The sequence below is a fragment of the Oncorhynchus clarkii genome, chromosome 5 (assembly GCF_045791955.1).
Source record: "Oncorhynchus clarkii lewisi isolate Uvic-CL-2024 chromosome 5, UVic_Ocla_1.0, whole genome shotgun sequence".
Classification (NCBI taxonomy): domain Eukaryota; kingdom Metazoa; phylum Chordata; class Actinopteri; order Salmoniformes; family Salmonidae; genus Oncorhynchus; species Oncorhynchus clarkii.
Window position 1 is genome coordinate 43302933 of NC_092151.1, and position 17385 is coordinate 43320317.

The following is a 17385-nucleotide window of genomic DNA, read 5'->3' on the forward strand; positions in this document are numbered from 1 at the left end:
AGATTAGGGAGGTAAGGCAATTAATAGGCCATAGTGGTGAAATAATTAAAATGTAGCAATTAAACACTGGAGTGATAGATGTGCAGAAGATGAATGTGCAAGTAGAGAAACACTTGGGTGCAAAGGAGCAAATAAATAAATAACAGTATGGGGATGAGGTAGTTGGATGGGCTATTTACAGATGGGCTATGTACAGGTGCAGTGACCTGTGAGCTGCTCTGACAGCTGGAACTTAAAGTTAGTGAGGGAGATATGGGTCTCCAGCTTCAGTGATTTTTGTAACTCGTTCCAGTCATTGGCAGCAGAGAACTGTAAGGAAAGGTGGCCGAAGGAGGAATTGGCTTTGGTGGTGACCAGTGAAATATACCTGCTGCAGCACGTGCTACGGGTGGGTGCTGCTATGGTGACCAGTGAGCTGAGATAAGGTGGGGCTTTACTTAGCAAAAACTTATAGATGACCTGAAGCCAGTGGGTTTGGCAACGAATGTGAAGCAAGGGCCAGCCAACGAGAGCATACAGGTTGCAGTGGCGGGTAGTGTATGGGGCTTTGGTGACAAAACGAATGGCACTGTGATAGACTGCATCCCGTTTCCTGAGTAGAGTGTTGGAGGCTATTTTGCAAATGACATCGCCGAAGTCAAGGATCGGCAGGATAGTCAGTTTTACGAGGATATGTTTGGCAGCATGAATGAAGGATGCTTTTGTTTGCGAAATAGGAAGCCGATTCTAGATTTAATTTTGGATTGGAGATGTTTGATGTGGGTCTGGAAGGAGAGTTTACAGTCTAACCAGACACCTAGGTATTTGTAGATGTCCACATATTCTAAGTCAGAACCGTCCAGAGTGGTGATGCTGGACGGGCGGGCAGGTGCGGGCAGCGATTGGTTGAAGAGCATGCATTTAGTTTTACTTGCATTTAAGAGCAGTTGGAGGCCACGAAAGGAGAGTTGTATGGCATTGAAGCACGTCTGGAGGTTAGTTAACACAGTGTCGAAAGAGGGGCCAGAAGTATACAAAATGGTGTCGTCTGCGTAGAGGTGGATCAGAGAATCACCAGCAGCAAGAGCGACATCATTGACATATACAGAGAAAAGAGTCGGCCCGAGAATTTAACCCTGTGGCACCCCGATAGAGACTGCCAGAGGTCCGGACAACAGGCCCTGTGATTTGACACACTAAACTCTGTCTGAGAAGTAGTTGGTGAACCAAGCGAGGCAGTCATTTGAGAAACCAAGGCTGTTGAGTCTGCAGATAAGAATGTGGTGATTGACAGAGTCGAAAGCCATGGCCAGGTCGATGAATACAGCTGCACAGTATTGTCTCTTATCGATGGCGCTTATGATATCGTTTAGGACCTTGAGCATGGCTGAGATGCACCCATGACCAGCTTAGAAACCAGATTATATAGTGGAGAAGGTACGGTGGGATTCGAAAGGCTCCTGAGGCGGCATTTATTGTAGCTGGGGATTTTAACAAGGCTAATCTGAAAACAAGGCTCCCTAAATTATATCAGCATATCGATTGAGTGACCTGGGCTGGCAAAACCCTAGATCATAGTCATTCTAACTTTCGCAACGCAAAAAAGGCTCTCCCCCACCCTCCTTTTAAAAAAGCTGACCATGGCTCCATTTAGTTGCTCCCAGTTTATAGACAGAAACTAAAACAGGAAGCACCCACGCTCAGGTCTGTTCAACGCTGTTCCGACCAATCGGATTCCAAGATTGCAACGATCACGTGGACTGGGATATGTTCCGCATAGCATCGAACAACAACATTGATGAATACGATGATTCGGTGAGTGGGTTTATTAGCAAGTGCATCGGGGATGTTGTACCCACAGCGTCTATTAAAACATTCCCCAACCAGAAACCCTGGATTGAGAAACCGCTGAGATCCTGGTTGAAGACAGCAGAGGTGTATTTGGAGGGCAGGTTGGTTAGGATGATATCTATGAGGGTGCCTTGTGTTTAAGGATTTGGGGTTGTACCTGGTAGGTTAATTGATAATTTGTGTGAGATTGAGGGCATCAAGTTTAGGATTGTAGGATGGCTGTTAACTTCTTAGGGAATAGGGGGCAGCATTTTCACTTTTGGATAAATAGCGTGTCCAATTTCAACTTCCTGCTACTCATGCCAGGAATATAAGATATGCATATTATTATTAGATTTGGATAGAACACTCTGAGGTTTCTAAAACTGTTTGAATCACGTCTGTGAGTATAACAGAATTTATGTAGCAGGCAAAACCCAGAGGACTAACCGTTCAGAATTTCTTTTTTTTGGTCTCTGTCTGTTCACTGAGATCTCATTGGCAAATGATATTTCTTAGGAACCTGTTTTCAGTTCCTACCGCTTCCGCTGGATGTCACCAGTCTTTGGAGTTTGTTTGAGGTTATTCGTTTGTGCAATGAAGAAGTAGGCCATCTAGGAACTGGGTAACACTGTTGAGAGTGCGCAAGACGTGAAAAGTAGCGTTGGTTTGTTGTCTTCCTGTATTGAACACAGATAGACCCGTCTACAATTTGATCGATAATTAACGTTTAAAAATACATAAAGTTGTATTACAAAAGTAGTTTGAAATATTTTGTCAAAGTTCATAGGCAACTTTTTGACGTTGCGTTTTTTGGAGACTGTTTTTTTCTGGATCAAACGCGTCAAATACATTGATATTTGGATATATATGGACAGAATTAATCGAACAAAAGGACCAATTGTGATGTTTATGGGACATATTGGAGTGCCAACAAAAGAAGCTCGTCAAAGGTAATGCATGTTTTATATTTTATTTCTGCGCTTTGTGTAGCGCCTGCAGGTTTGAAATATGCTACCCTCTTTGTTTACTATTGTGCTATCATCAGATAATAGCTTCTTATGCTTTCGCCGAAAAGCCTTTTAAAAATCTGACATGTTGGCTGGATTCACAACGAGTGTAGCTTTAATTGAGTATCTTATATGTGTGATTTAATAAAAGTTAGATTTGTATATCCTTTTTTTTTATTTGCCGCGCTGCATTTTCCCTGTGTTTTGCCCACGTGGGATGCAACCGTCTCCTATACCATAAGAAGTTATTAAGCATGTCCCAGTTTAGGTCACCTAACAGCACGAGCTCTGAACATAGATGGGGGGCAATCAATTCACATATGGTGTCCAGGGCACAGCTTGGGGCAGAAGTTCGTCTATAGCAAGCGGCAACGGTGAGAGACTTGTTTCAGGAAAGATAGATAAAAATAAAAATAAAATGTTTGGGCACAGACCTGGATACTAAGACAGAACTCTGCAAGCTATCTCTGCAGTAGATTGCAACTCCGCCCCCTTTGGCAGTTCTATCTTGTCAGAAAATATTATAGTTAGGGATGGAAATTTCAGGGTTCTTGGTGGCCTTCCTAAGCCAGGATTCAAACACAGCCAGGACATCCGGGTTGGCAGAGTGTGCTAAAGCAGTGAATAAAACAAACTTAGGGAGGAGGCTTCTGATGTTAACATGCATGAAACCAAGGCTTTTACAGTTACAGAAGTCAACAAATGAGAGGGCTTGGGGAATGGGAGTGGAACAAGGCACTGTAGGGCCTGGATTAACCTCTACATCACCAGAGGAGGAGTAGGATAAGGGTACGGCCAAGGGCTATAAGAACTGGTCGTCTAGTACGTTCGGAACAGAGAGTAAAAGAAGCAGGTTTCTGGGCACAGAAGAATAGATTCAATGTACAGACAATGGTATGGTAGGATGTGAATACAGTTGAGGTAAACCTAGGCATTGAGTGACGATGAGAGAGGTATTGTCTCTAGGGACATCAATTAAACCAGGTGAGGTCACCGCATGTGTGGGAGGTGGGACAAGAGGGTTAGCTGAGGCATATCGAGCACGGTTGGAGGCTGTACAGTGAAATAAGACAATAACACTAACCAAAACAGCAATGGACAAGGCATGTTGACATTAGGGAGAGGCATGCGTAGCCAAGTGATCATAGGGTCCACTGAGTAGCTAGGCGGGCTGGAGACACGGCGATTCAGAACAGCTAGCGGGCTGGGGGATTGGCCTTAGAGGGTGGTCGCGACGGAAGAAGTCTGTTGTTGTAGCCCCCTCGTGCGGTTACGTTGGGAGACCAGCTGTGATGGATCAGCAGGGGTCCGTGAAGTAAAAGGATCCAGGCTAATTGGCAAAATAGGTATAGTAGCCAAAGAAATTGTCTGATGGACCACTTCAGCTAACAATCCGGTATGCTCTAGACAGCTAGCGGGCCACGGCTAGCAGGCTAGCAGATGGGCATTCAGGGGATGTCGCGATGAAGGAGCCTGCTAAAAACCTCTTCTCCTCTCCTCCTCTTCAGCTAGCAGGGAGATGGGCCTAGCATAGGCTAGCACCAGGCTAATTGGTGCTTGCTTCAGGACAAAGACGTTAGCCAGGAGAAGCCAATCGGATAGCAGCTAGCTAGATGCGATGATCCAGGTGAAGAGGTTCAGAGCTTGCTGTAGGAATCCAGTGATATGGAGAAAAAAAGAGTCCGATAAGCTCTGGGTTGAAACACGCTGTACAGACTGGCAGGAGTTGTCCTGGCTAAATGTTAGCTGATGACCGCTAGCAGTGGCTAGCTGACTACTAGCTAGTAGCTAGTTAGCTGGCTAGCTACTTTTGGGGGTTCTGGTTCTAAAATAAAGAAAATTGCAGATCCATACCACACTGGGTGAGGTGGGTTGCAGGAGAATATGTTGAAGTTGGGGTTAAGAAAAATAAAACAAATATGTAAAAAGATATATACACGGGATACAAGATGAAGACAAAAGGCTGCTACGCCATCTTGGATTTAATGCTTCAAAGACTATCATGACATGCACAAAACACAAATGCCATTTGTAAATAGTTCAGCTTATTTCTAGTTTTGGACACATATGTTCCAAGTTTGTGTTTGATAAGACATTTTATATTTGTTTTATGTATGTCTGTTGCTTTGTCATTATGGAGTATTGTGTGTAGATGGTTTATTTAAAAAATAAAAAAATATTCAGACTGTAACACAACAAAATGTGGAATAAGTCATGGGGTATGAATACTTTCTGAAGGCACTATAACTATGAACACACAGTAAACATGTAATTGCCAAAATAAAGGAAACACTTCAGTAAATGAGAGATGCAAAATATATTGAATGCAGGTGCTTCCACACTGGTGTGGTTCCTAAGCAATTAATATCACATCATGCTAAGGGTCATGTATAAAAATTATGGGCAGAACCAGTTGCACATGATTTTGGCTACCATGGCCATGCCCACATCCACAGTGCACGAGGTGTCACTAAATGTGTTTATAAACGTTAAAACGATGTAAACCATATGCCATGGCCATTTCAGTAACTCGATCTCAACCCAATTGAATACTTTGGGAGATTCTGGAGTGTTGCCTGTGACAGCGTTTTCCACCACCATCAAAAAAACACCAAATGATGCAATTTCTTGTGGAAATACAGTTTTATACACTTTGTGTTTCCTTTATTTTGGCAGTTACCTGTATGTTTGATGATACCGCAGATTTGAAGTGTTCTTTACAAAATATTTAACCACATTTTTATAGGCTTACTGTCATGTATAATTAACTTCTTGACTCTACTTGAGACGCATATGTCTCAAGTAGGCACCTGGAAATGCAAATGCGCTACGCTAAATGCTAAATGTACTCGTTAAAACTCAAACCTTGATCAAAATTCACAAGCAGGGTATTGAATTAAAGCTACACTCGTTGTGAACCTAGCCAACAAGTCAGATTTTTAAAATGCTTTTCGGCGAAAGCATGAGAAGCTATTATCTGATAGCATGCACCACCTGAAAATGCCTGAATGCGACGTAAACAAAGACTCTGCTTATCCGACGCAGCACAAAACGCAGAAATAAAATATAAAGCATTCATTACCTTTGACGAGCTTCTTTCTTGGCACTCCTATATGCCCCATAAACATCACTATTGGGTCTTTTTTTCGTTTAAATCGGTCCATATATACCCAAAATAGCTTTCTATGGAAGCTGTGTCATTCAGAAAAAAACATCGTTTTTAAACGCTGCGTAATTTTTTTAAATTAAAAAAGTCGACGATAAACTTTCACAAAACACTTCGAAATCCTTTTGTAATCCAACTTTAGGTATTAGTAAACGTTTATAATCTATCAAAATGATTACAGGGCGATGTATATTCAATAGCTCCTCGTTTGCAAATCAATGGCTGCCAATGTCCACATTAACAACATCCGGGTGGAGACTGGAAGAAACGGAAGCCAGATAGATGGATTTCCAACAAAAAATTCAATTGAAAATGACGACAATGGCGACATCGTGTGGAATTTGTATGAATTGCATGCAGGTCGATATTAAATTTTGTCCTCTTTTAACAACCCATGGAAGTGACTTATGGAAATTATTTTTAGCTTTCAGAGAGCAGTTTTTCTTGCGTTTTTCAATGAAACACACGATCTGTTATAGTCACAGCCGTGATTTAACCAGTTTTAGAAACTTCAGAGTGTTTTCTATCCACACATACTAATCATATGCATATACTATATTCCTGGCATGAGTAGCAGGACGCTGAAAAGTTGCGCGATTTTTAACAGAATGTTCGAAAAAGGAGGGGGTAGAAGTAAGAGGTTTTAAGACATATTCAATTCAAATGTTTTAGGTTGAAGTGTCATATGTACTTTACAAAATATTCAAATCACATTTGTTATACTTTCTTATACAGTGACTTCAGAAAATATTGATACCCTTTGACTTATTACACATTTTGTTGTTACAGCCGGAATTCAAAATTGATACAAAAAATAATTCTCACCCATCTACACACAATAACCCATAATGACAAAGTGAAAATATGTTTTTAGAATTAAAAAAATATATATATTGAAAATGAAATACAAAAACATCTCATTTAAAAAAGTATTCCCAAGTCAATACTTTGTAGAAGCACCTTTGGTGGCAATTACAGCATTGAATTGTCTTCTTGGGTATGTCTGTAGCATATTTTCACATCTGGATTTGAGGATTTTCGCCCATTTTTCCTTGCATATCTTCTCAAGCTCTGACCAGCAATCTTCAAGCCTTTACACATATTTCCAATGGGATTCAAATCTGGGCCACTCAAGGACGTTCACATTCTTGCTATGAAGCCATTCCAGTATTGCTTTGGCTATAGGCTTGGGGTCTTTGTCATGTATATCTTTGCCCCAGTCTAAGGTCCTTTGCACTCTGAAGCAGGTTCTCCTCAAGGATTTAACTTTATTTGGCTACATTCATTGTTCCCTCTATCCTTACCAGTCACCCAGTCCCTGCCACTGAAAAGCATCTCCATAGCATGATGCTGCCACCACCATGGTTCATGGTAGGGATGGTGTTAGATGGATTATGAGCTGTGCCTGGACTTCTCCAGACATCACGATTTGTATTCAGGCCAAATAGTTGATTTTTTGTCTCATCAGAACACATAATATTTTGCCTTGTGCTCTCACGTGACTTTTTGTGAACTCCAGGCATGATGTTATATGCCTTATTCTCAGGGATGGTGTGAATGGAATTTATATGTTTAAATTAATGATTAGAATATTCCACCCTGAAATCATATAATTGTATGAAATTGATTAGAATCATAAAATGATTAGTAATGATTTGTGTAGTTTTAGTCAGTGAAATTATAATAAATGTGTAGTTCTAGTCAGAATTAGGGTAAAGCAATAGACCTGTACAATATGTCTTTATAGTATCTTAAACACAGACTGTCTCAGCAGAATTCGGTGCCGACCTGGCTAGGGGCCTCTGAGAGATTGAGGAAAGGACAGGAAGTACTTCCCACGGTCTCACTATCTTGAGGGAGAATGGGGAGTGATTCTCACAGTCTCCCCTAATCTTTGTTGGCTGTGTAGTAGGATAGTATGTGTGTTTGTGTGTGAAAGTATGTGTGTAAGGAGTCTGTTTGTCTGTGAAAGTATGTGTGTAAGAAGCCAGTATAAAATGAATGGTTTTGTACAACTAACCAGCGCTCTCATAAATAAACTTTCTGACTATAGTAGCTGGGCCTCCGTCTGTTTCATTTCAACCAATATCTTAAAAATTCTGGGTTGCAGACTGAGTAGTTTAATTGAATTGGGTTATGAACATTCAGAACATAATTCTCATAACAATTTGGTCCTTCGAGCCAGATTCCAATACCTGTCCCTGCTGTCCGAAGGTACCACGCCGAAAACCGTGCACGGGCGGGTCATTGACCCGTAAATTAAAGACCTGTCCCCTGACATTGGGGTTCTATAGCAGGCCGGTATATACAGTGCCTTGCGAAAGTATTCGGCCCCCTTGAACTTTGCGACCTTTTGCCACATTTCAGGCTTCAAACACAAAGATATAAAACTGTATTTTTTTGTGAAGAATCAACATCAAGTGGGACACAATCATGAAGTGGAACGACATTTATTGGATATTTCAAACTTTTTTTAACAAATCAAAAACTGAAAAATTGGGCGTGCAAAATTATTCAGCCCATTTATTTTCAGTGCAGCAAACTCTCTCCAGAAGTTCAGTGAGGATCTCTGAATGATCCAATGTTGACCTAAATGACTAATGATGATAAATACAATCCACCTGTGTGTAATCAAGTCTCTGTATAAATGCACCTGCACTGTGATAGTCTCAGAGGTCCGTTAAAAGCGCAGAGAGCATCATGAAGAACAAGGAACACACCAGGCAGGTCCGAGATACTGTTGTGAAGAAGTTTAAAGCCGGATTTGGATACAAAAAGATTTCCCAAGCTTTAAACATCCCAAGGAGCACTGTGCAAGCGATAATATTGAAATGGAAGGAGTATCAGACCACTGCAAATCTACCAAGACCTGGCCGTCCCTCTAAACTTTCAGCTCATACAAGGAGAAGACTGATCAGAGATGCAGCCAAGAGGCCCATGATCACTCTGGATGAACTGCAGAGATCTACAGCTGAGGTGGGAGACTCTGTCCATAGGACAACAATCAGTCGTATATTGCACAAATCTGGCCTTTATGGAAGAGTGGCAAGAAGAAAGACATTTCTTAAAGATATCCATAAAAAGTGTCGTTTAAAGTTTGCCACATGCCACCTGGGAGACACACCAAACATGTGGAAGAAGGTGCTCTGGTCAGATGAAACCAAAATTGAACTTTTTGGCAACAATGCAAAACGTTATGTTTGGCGTAAAAGCAACACAGCTGAACACACCATCCCCACTGTCAAACATGGTGGTGGCAGCATCATGCTTTTCTTCAGCAGGGACAGGGAAGATGGTTAAAATTGATGGGAAGATGGATGGAGCCAAATACAGGACCATTCTGGAAGAAAACCTGATGGAGTCTGCAAAAGACCTGAGACTGGGACGGAGATTTGTCTTCCAACAAGACAATGATCCAAAACATAAAGCAAAATCTACAATGGAATGGTTCAAAAATAAACATATCCAGGTGTTAGAATGGCCAAGTCAAAGTCAAGACCTGAATCCAATCGAGAATCTGTGGAAAGAACTGAAAACTGCTGTTCACAAATATTCTCCATCCAACCCCACTGAGCTCGAGCTGTTTTGCAAGTAGGAATGGGAAAAAAATTCAGTCTCTCGATGTGCAAAACTGATAGAGACATACCCCAAGCGACTTACAGCTGTAATCACAGCAAAAGGTGCCGCTACAAAGTATTAACTTAAGGGGGCTGAATAATTTTGCACGCCCAATTTTTCCGTTTTTGATTTGTTAAAAAAGTTTGAAATATCCAATAAATGTCGTTCCACTTCATTATTGTGTCCCACTTGTTGTTGATTCTTCACAAAAAATACAGTTTTATATCTTTATGTTTGAAGCCTGAAATGTGGCAAAAGGTCGCAAAGTTCAAGGGGGCCTGCATCACTTAACTTCCTGTCTGCATCTGGGTCAAACCTGAAACGTGATAGTGTAAAGCTATCATCAAGGCAAAGGGTGGCTACTTTCAAGAATCTCACATATATTTTGATTTGTTTAACATTTTTTTGGTTACTACATGATTACATATGTGTTATTTTATAGTTTTGATGTCTTCAATATTACTCTACCATGTAGAAAAGAGTAAAAAGTAAAGAAAATCCCTTGAATGAGTAGGTGTTTCCAAACTTTTGACTGGTGTGTGTGTGTGTGTGTGTGTGTGTGTGTGTGTGTGTGTGTGTGTGTGTGTGTGTGTGTGTGTGTGTGTGTGTGTGTGTGTGTGTGTGTGCGTCCGAGCGTGCGAGCGTGTGTTGGAGAGTCAGTGTAGTATGTGTGTGGGTAGAGTCCAGTGAGTGTGCAGAGCCTGTGTAAAAAAATAAAGTGGGTCAACGAAAATAGTCCAGCTAGCCATTTGGTAAACTGTTCAATAGTCTTTGAAGGGGTAGAAGTCATTCAGGAGCATTTTGGGAAAATAGAGCTTCTGATGTGATAGTCTACACATTATTGTTTCTAGTTGAGGTTAGTCAAGTGTCAAGTCAAGTTAGTCAAGTGTCCTTTTGCCGAGAACGGTCTATGACTTGGGTGGCCGAAGTCTTTGATCATTTTTAGGACCATTTTTAGGATCATTTTTAGGATCATTTTTAGGACAGGAAGCTTTTGGTTGTAGTCATAACAGCTAAAGATGGCGCAACCAGTTATCGAGTGTAAGGGGGACCTTTTTACACAGGGGCATTGCATAACTTTGTTCATTAAATAAATGAAATAAGTACCACATTTGTGTTATTTGTTCACTCAGGTTCCCTTTATTTAATTTTAGGTTTTGGTTGAAGATCTGATAACGTTTAGTGTGAAAAAATATACAAAAATAATTGGAGGGCTTGCACACACGTACACACGTACACACGTACACACACACTCTCCTACTGTAGAACCGCATGATCCAAAGCCCATCAGCAGCGTGATTCATGGTTATTTATTGAATGTGATTATTGTTCAGGAAACAGTCAGCTCAGCACTTGCACATTGAATAGGAAACCACAGAGGAATGGCATTTTGCCAATAATGTGATGGAGGCTGCTCGATAGGTGGCAGGTAGCTTAGTGGTTAGAGCATTGGGCCAGTAACTAAAAGGGTTCTAGTTCAAATCCCTGAGCTGACAAGGTAAAAATCTGTCGTTCTGCCCTGGAAAAAGCAGTTAACCCACTGTTCCTAGGCCATCATTGTAAATAAGAATTTGTTCTTAACTGACTTGCCTAGTTAAATAAAGGTAAAATAAATTTTAAAAATCCACTGCATCTTACTATTAGAAGCTTGGCCTTCTTCTCCTAAGTACCTACTTCACATATGAACTATGCTGTACAGTACTTAAAAACTTGAAAAAGGAATAGAAATTGCGCAATATTTCACACACCAATTTAATCTGGAATTACCGTTATCGTTACTTGAGTCTCTGTTAACCACTGGCAGAGCAAACCAAATCACATTGTGCCCCAACTCAAAGTTTGTGTCCCAAATGACACCCTATTCCCTATGTAGTGCACTTATTTTGACCAAGGCCAGTGGGTACACTAGGGAATAGGGTGCCATTTGGGAGAACGCTAAAGTAGACGTTAATCCATCGACTTACAAATGACAGACGTCCCGTCCCCTCCCTTTGATTCTAAGTGTGGGTAAGGCTGGTGGATGTAGAAAACATTATGAACACCTGCTCTCTCCATTGCATAGACTGACCAGGTGAATCCAGGTGAAAGCAATGATCTCTTATTGATGTCTCTTGTTAAATACACTTCAATCAGTGTAGATGAAGGGGAGGAGGGGAGACACGTTCGAGAAGGATTTTTAAACCTTGAGACAATTGAGACACGTATTGTGTATGTGTGCCATTCAGAGGGTGAATGGGCAAGACCAAAGATTTAAGTGCCATTGAATAGGGTATGGTAGAAGGTGCCAGGCGAATCAGTTTGTGTTAAGAACTGCAACACTGCTGGGTTTCTCATGCTCAATAGTTTCCCGTGTGTATCAAGAACGGTCCACCAACCAAAGGACATCCAGCCAACTGTGGGAAGCATTGGAGTAGACATGGGCCAGCATCTCTGTGGAATGCTTTCAACACCTTGTAGAGTCCATTCCCCGACAAACTCAATATTAGGAAGGTGTTATTTTTCTCTGGTAGAACCAGGATTCAAATTATATTTGAAATCATTTCAAATACTTTTATACAGTGCATTCAGAAAGTATTCAGACCCTTTGACTTTTTTCCACACTTATTCCACATTTTGATATGTTACATTTTGATACGTTACAGCCTTACTCAACAATTAATTATTGATTCTTCTACAATCTACACACAATACCCCATAATGGCAAAGCGAAAACAAGTTTAGAAAATGTAGCTAATTTATTAAAAATAAAACAGAAATTCCTTGTTTACATAAATATTCAGACACTTTGCTATGAGACTCAAAATATAGTTTCCATTGATCATCCTTGAAATGTTTCTACAAATTGATTGGAGTCCACCTGTGGTAAATTCAATTGATTGGACAATCTTTTGGAAAGACACACACATGTCTATATAAGGTCCCAATGTGGACAGTGCATGTCAGAGCAAAAACCATGAGGTGGAAGGAATTGTCCGTACAGCTCCGAGAGGATTGTGTTGAGGCACAGATCTGGGGAAGGGTACCAACAAATGTCTGAAGCATTGAAGGTGCCCAAGAACTCAGTGGCTTCTATCATTCCTAAATTTCCTAAATTTTATCAGCATATCGATTGCGCAACCAGGGGTGGAAAGACCTTGGATCATTGTTACTCTAACTTCCGCGACGCATATAAGGCCCTGCCCCGCCCCCCTTTCGGAAAAGCTGACCACGACTCCATTTTGTTGATCCCTGCCTACAGACAGAAACTAAAACAAGAGGCTCCCACGCTGAGGTCTGTCCAACGCTGGTCCGACCAAGCTGACTCCACACGCCAAGACTGCTTCCATCACGTGGACTGGGAGATGTTTCGTATTGCGTCAGATAACAACATTGACGAATACGCCGATTCGGTGTGCGACTTCATTAGAACGTGCGTTGAAGATGTCGTTCCCATAGCAACGATTAAAACATTCCCTAACCAGAAACCGTGGATTGATGGCAGCATTCGTGTGAAACTGAAAGCGCGAACCACTGCTTTTAATCAGGGCAAGGTGTCTGGTAACATGACCGAATACAAACAGTGCAGCTATTCCCTCCGCAAGGCTATCAAACAAGCTAAGCGCCAGTACAGAGACAAAGTAGAATCTCAATTCAACGGCTCAGACACAAGAGGCATGTGGCAGGGTCTACAGTCAATCACGGACTACAGGAAGAAATCCAGCCCAGTCACGGACCAGGATGTCTTGCTCCCAGGCAGACTAAATCACTTTTTTGCCCGCTTTGAGGACAATACAGTGCCACTGACACGGCCTGCAACGAAAACATGCGGTCTCTCCTTCACTGCAGCCGAGGTGAGTAAGACATTTAAACGTTTTAACCCTCGCAAGGCTGCAGGCCCAGACGGCATCCCCAGCCGCGCCCTCAGAGCATGCGCAGACCAGCTGGCCGGTGTGTTTACGGACATATTCAATCAATCCCTATACCAGTCTGCTGTTCCCACATGCTTCAAGAGGGCCACCATTGTTCCTGTTCCCAAGAAAGCTAAGGTAACTGAGCTAAACGACTACCGCCCCGTAGCACTCACATCCGTCATCATGAAGTGCTTTGAGAGACTAGTCAAGGACCATATCACCTCCACCCTACCTGACACCCTAGACCCACTCCAATTTGCTTACCGCCCAAATAGGTCCACAGACGATGCAATCTCAACCACACTGCACACTGCCCTAACCCATCTGGACAAGAGGAATACCTATGTGAGAATGCTGTTCATCGACTACAGCTCGGCATTCAACACCATAGTACCCTCCAAGCTCGTCATCAAGCTCGAGACCCTGGGTCTCGACCCCGCCCTGTGCAACTGGGTACTGGACTTCCTGACGGGCCGCCCCCAGGTGGTGAGGGTAGGCAACAACATCTCCTCCCCGCTGATCCTCAACACTGGGGCCCCACAAGGGTGCGTTCTGAGCCCTCTCCTGTACTCCCTGTTCACCCACGACTGCGTGGCCACGCACGCCTCCAACTCAATCATCAAGTTTGCGGACGACACAACAGTGGTAGGCTTGATTACCAACAATGACGAGACGGCCTACAGGGAGGAGGTGAGGGCCCTCGGAGTGTGGTGTCAGGAAAATAACCGCACACTCAACGTCAACAAAACTAAGGAGATGATTGTGGACTTCAGGAAACAGCAGAGGGAACACCCCCCTATCCACATCGATGGAACAGTGGTGGAGAGGGTAGCAAGTTTTAAGTTCCTCGGCATACACATCACAGACAAACTGAATTGGTCCACTCACACAGACAGCATCAACCTCAGGAGGCTGAAGAAATTCGGCTTGTCACCAAAAACACTCACAAACTTCTACAGATGCACAATCGAGAGCATCCTGGCGGGCTGTATCACCGCCTGGTATGGCAACTGCACCGCCCTCAACCGTAAGGCTCTCCAGAGGGTAGTGAGGTCTGCACAACGCATCACCGGGGGCAAACTACCTGCCCTCCAGGACACCTACACCACCCGATGTCACAGGAAGGCCATAAAGATCATCAAGGACATCAACCACCCGAGCCACTGCCTGTTCACCCCGCTATCATCCAGAAGGCGAGGTCAGTACAGGTGCATCAAAGCTGGGACCGAGAGACTGAAAAACAGCTTCTATCTCAAGGCCATCAGACTGTTAAACTGCCACCACTAACACTGAGTGGCTGCTGCCAACACACTGACACTGACTCAACTCCAGCCACTTTAATAATGGGAATTGATGGGAAATGATGTAAATATATCACTAGCCACTTTAAACAATGCTACCTTATATAATGTTACTTACCCTACATTATTCATCTCATATGCATACGTATATACTGTACTCTATATCATCGACTGTATCCTTATGTAATACATGTATCACTAGCCACTTTAAACTATGCCACATTGTTTACATACTCATCTCATTTGTACATACTGTACTCGATACCATCTACTGTATCTTGCCTATGCTGCTCTGTACCATCACTCATTCATATATCCTTATGTACATATTCTTTATCCCCTTACACTGTGTACAAGACAGTAGTTTTGGAATTGTTAGTTAGATTACTTGTTATTACTGCATTGTCGGAACTAGAAGCACAAGCATTTCGCTACACTCGCATTAACATCTGCTAACCATGTGTATGTGACAAATAAAATTTGATTTGATTTGATTTGATTTTGATTTTAAATGGAAGAAGTTTGGAACCACCAAGACAGGGAGGTGACCAAGAACCGATGGTCTCTCTGACACAATTCCAGAGTTCCTCTGTGGAGATGGGAGAGCCTACCAGCACTCCACAAATCAGGCCTTTATGGTAGAGTGGCCAGACAGAAGCCACTCCTCAGTAAAAAGCACATGATAGCCCGCTTGGAGTTTGCCAAAAGGCACCTAACGGACTCTCAGACCATGAGAAACAAGATTCTCTGGAATGATGAAAACAAGACTGAACACCTTGGCCTGAATGCCAAGTGTCACGTCTGGAGTAAACCTGGCACCATCACTACGGTGAAGGATGATGGTGGCAGCATTATGCTGTGGGGATGTTTTTCAGCTGCAGGGACTGGGAGACTAGTCAGGATCGAGTAAAAGATTAACGGAGCAAAGTACAGAGAGATCCTTAATGAAAACGTGCTCCAGAGCGCTCAGGACCTCAGACTCACCTCAACTTCCAAAAGGACAACGACCCTAAGCACACAGCCAAGACAACACAGGAGTGGCTTCGGGACATGTCTCTGAATGTCCTTGAGTGGCCCAGCCAGAGCCTGGACTTGAACCTGATCGAACATCTCTGGAAAGACCTGACAATAGCTGTGCAGCGACACTCCCCATCCAACCTGAGAGAGCTTGAGAGGATCTGCAGAGAAGAATGGGAGAAACTCCACAAATACAGGTGTGCCAAGCTTGTTAGCGTCATACTCAAGAAGACTCAAGGCTGTAATCGCAAAGGTGCTTCAACAAAATACTGGGACTGAATTATTTTTTATAAATTTGTAAAAAATAAAAAATAAACAGTTTTTGCATTGTTATTATGGGGTATTGTGTGTAGATTGATGAGGGGAAAAAACAATTTCATTTTTGAATAAAGCTGTAACAAAATGTGGAAAAAGTGAGGGGATCTGAATACTTTCTGAATGCACTGTATGTGCTTGATTTAGCTTGTCTGGTTTAATGGACCAATAGAATAGCCTCAAAACTGTAAACCCCACCTATCTGGCACTCACAGGGCAGGCTAAAGATAATCTCGGTTAAGTTCTGGATCCATACATACAAGAGAAGAGAGAGAACGAGGATCTGAACCGGGACGAAGAGCTCCACCCTCACTATTTTTTTCAAGTTACGGGTAAGTCTATGGGCCAAATGTCCCTTCCTCTTCCGGAATTCAAAGATACTAACATCTGCGAAATCGTGATTTGTCCAAAGCACTGGAACTAATGCTGCTCGTTATCTCACGCATTCCATTGTATCATGACAAATACACAGTACCATTTATGTTTACATAGTCTGTCCACGAGAGATTAGGCGAGAGCAAACACTCAAAGTATTTGAAACATTTTGAATAGCATTTGAACCCAGGTCTGGTGTTTTTCCATTCCTCTAATGAGGGAGATGTAGCAGCCTGAAGCAGCTGGATTTTCCTACCTACAAATAATTGGCTGTTGAGTTGCAGATGGATGTGACCGTCGGCGGGGGCCTTCTGTGTGGTGCCCGGGAAAGAGTCCACACACAGTGAAGCCTCTTTCACGTTCCGCTCCGCTCGAACGCGGTGCCACCTGTCGTCATTTAGCGCCATGCCGCCCGTCTCCACACGCACCTCAAAGGGGCCATTGCCCACGTCAAACGAGAAGACGACCTCCATCGGAGCTGTGGGAGGGATGGAGAAAGGAGGATGGGGGAGAAAAGGAGAGATGGTCAGACACACCAGATGAGTAGCATTTGGATGGGTGGTTAAATATCCCACTAGCAGAGAGTAGCAGCAGAGCTTTTTACAGCCAAATAACTATCAAATGACACCAGAATTAAACCCCCTGGACATCTCAATATTTTCCGGACATTTTATTTCCGATGTCTTTAAAAATCCTCATCTGGCCCCTGCGAGCGAAACCTGACAACATAATAACTTTCACTGCTCAGACAAGATCATATGACTTTCTTTTATTTCACTTTTCTGTGAAGCATTGTTGCTTGAATGTGGTGGTTGCTTTGACCTTGAGTATCAACAGAATAAAGAAATATGAGGTGTTGACATGCCAATACCAGTACAAAGTGG

At 42.7% G+C, this 17385-nt stretch overlaps 1 protein-coding gene across 1 annotated transcript in view; it reads right to left on the minus strand.

The window, feature by feature from the left end:
* Nucleotides 1-17385, minus strand: part of LOC139410049 (contactin-associated protein-like 4) — a 199643-nt gene that overhangs the window by 25928 nt on the left and 156330 nt on the right. Inside the window, exon 17 of the mRNA XM_071155484.1 lies at nucleotides 16758-16979. Coding sequence (XP_071011585.1) covers nucleotides 16758-16979 — 222 coding nt within the window. The remainder of the gene's footprint in view (nucleotides 1-16757; nucleotides 16980-17385) is intronic.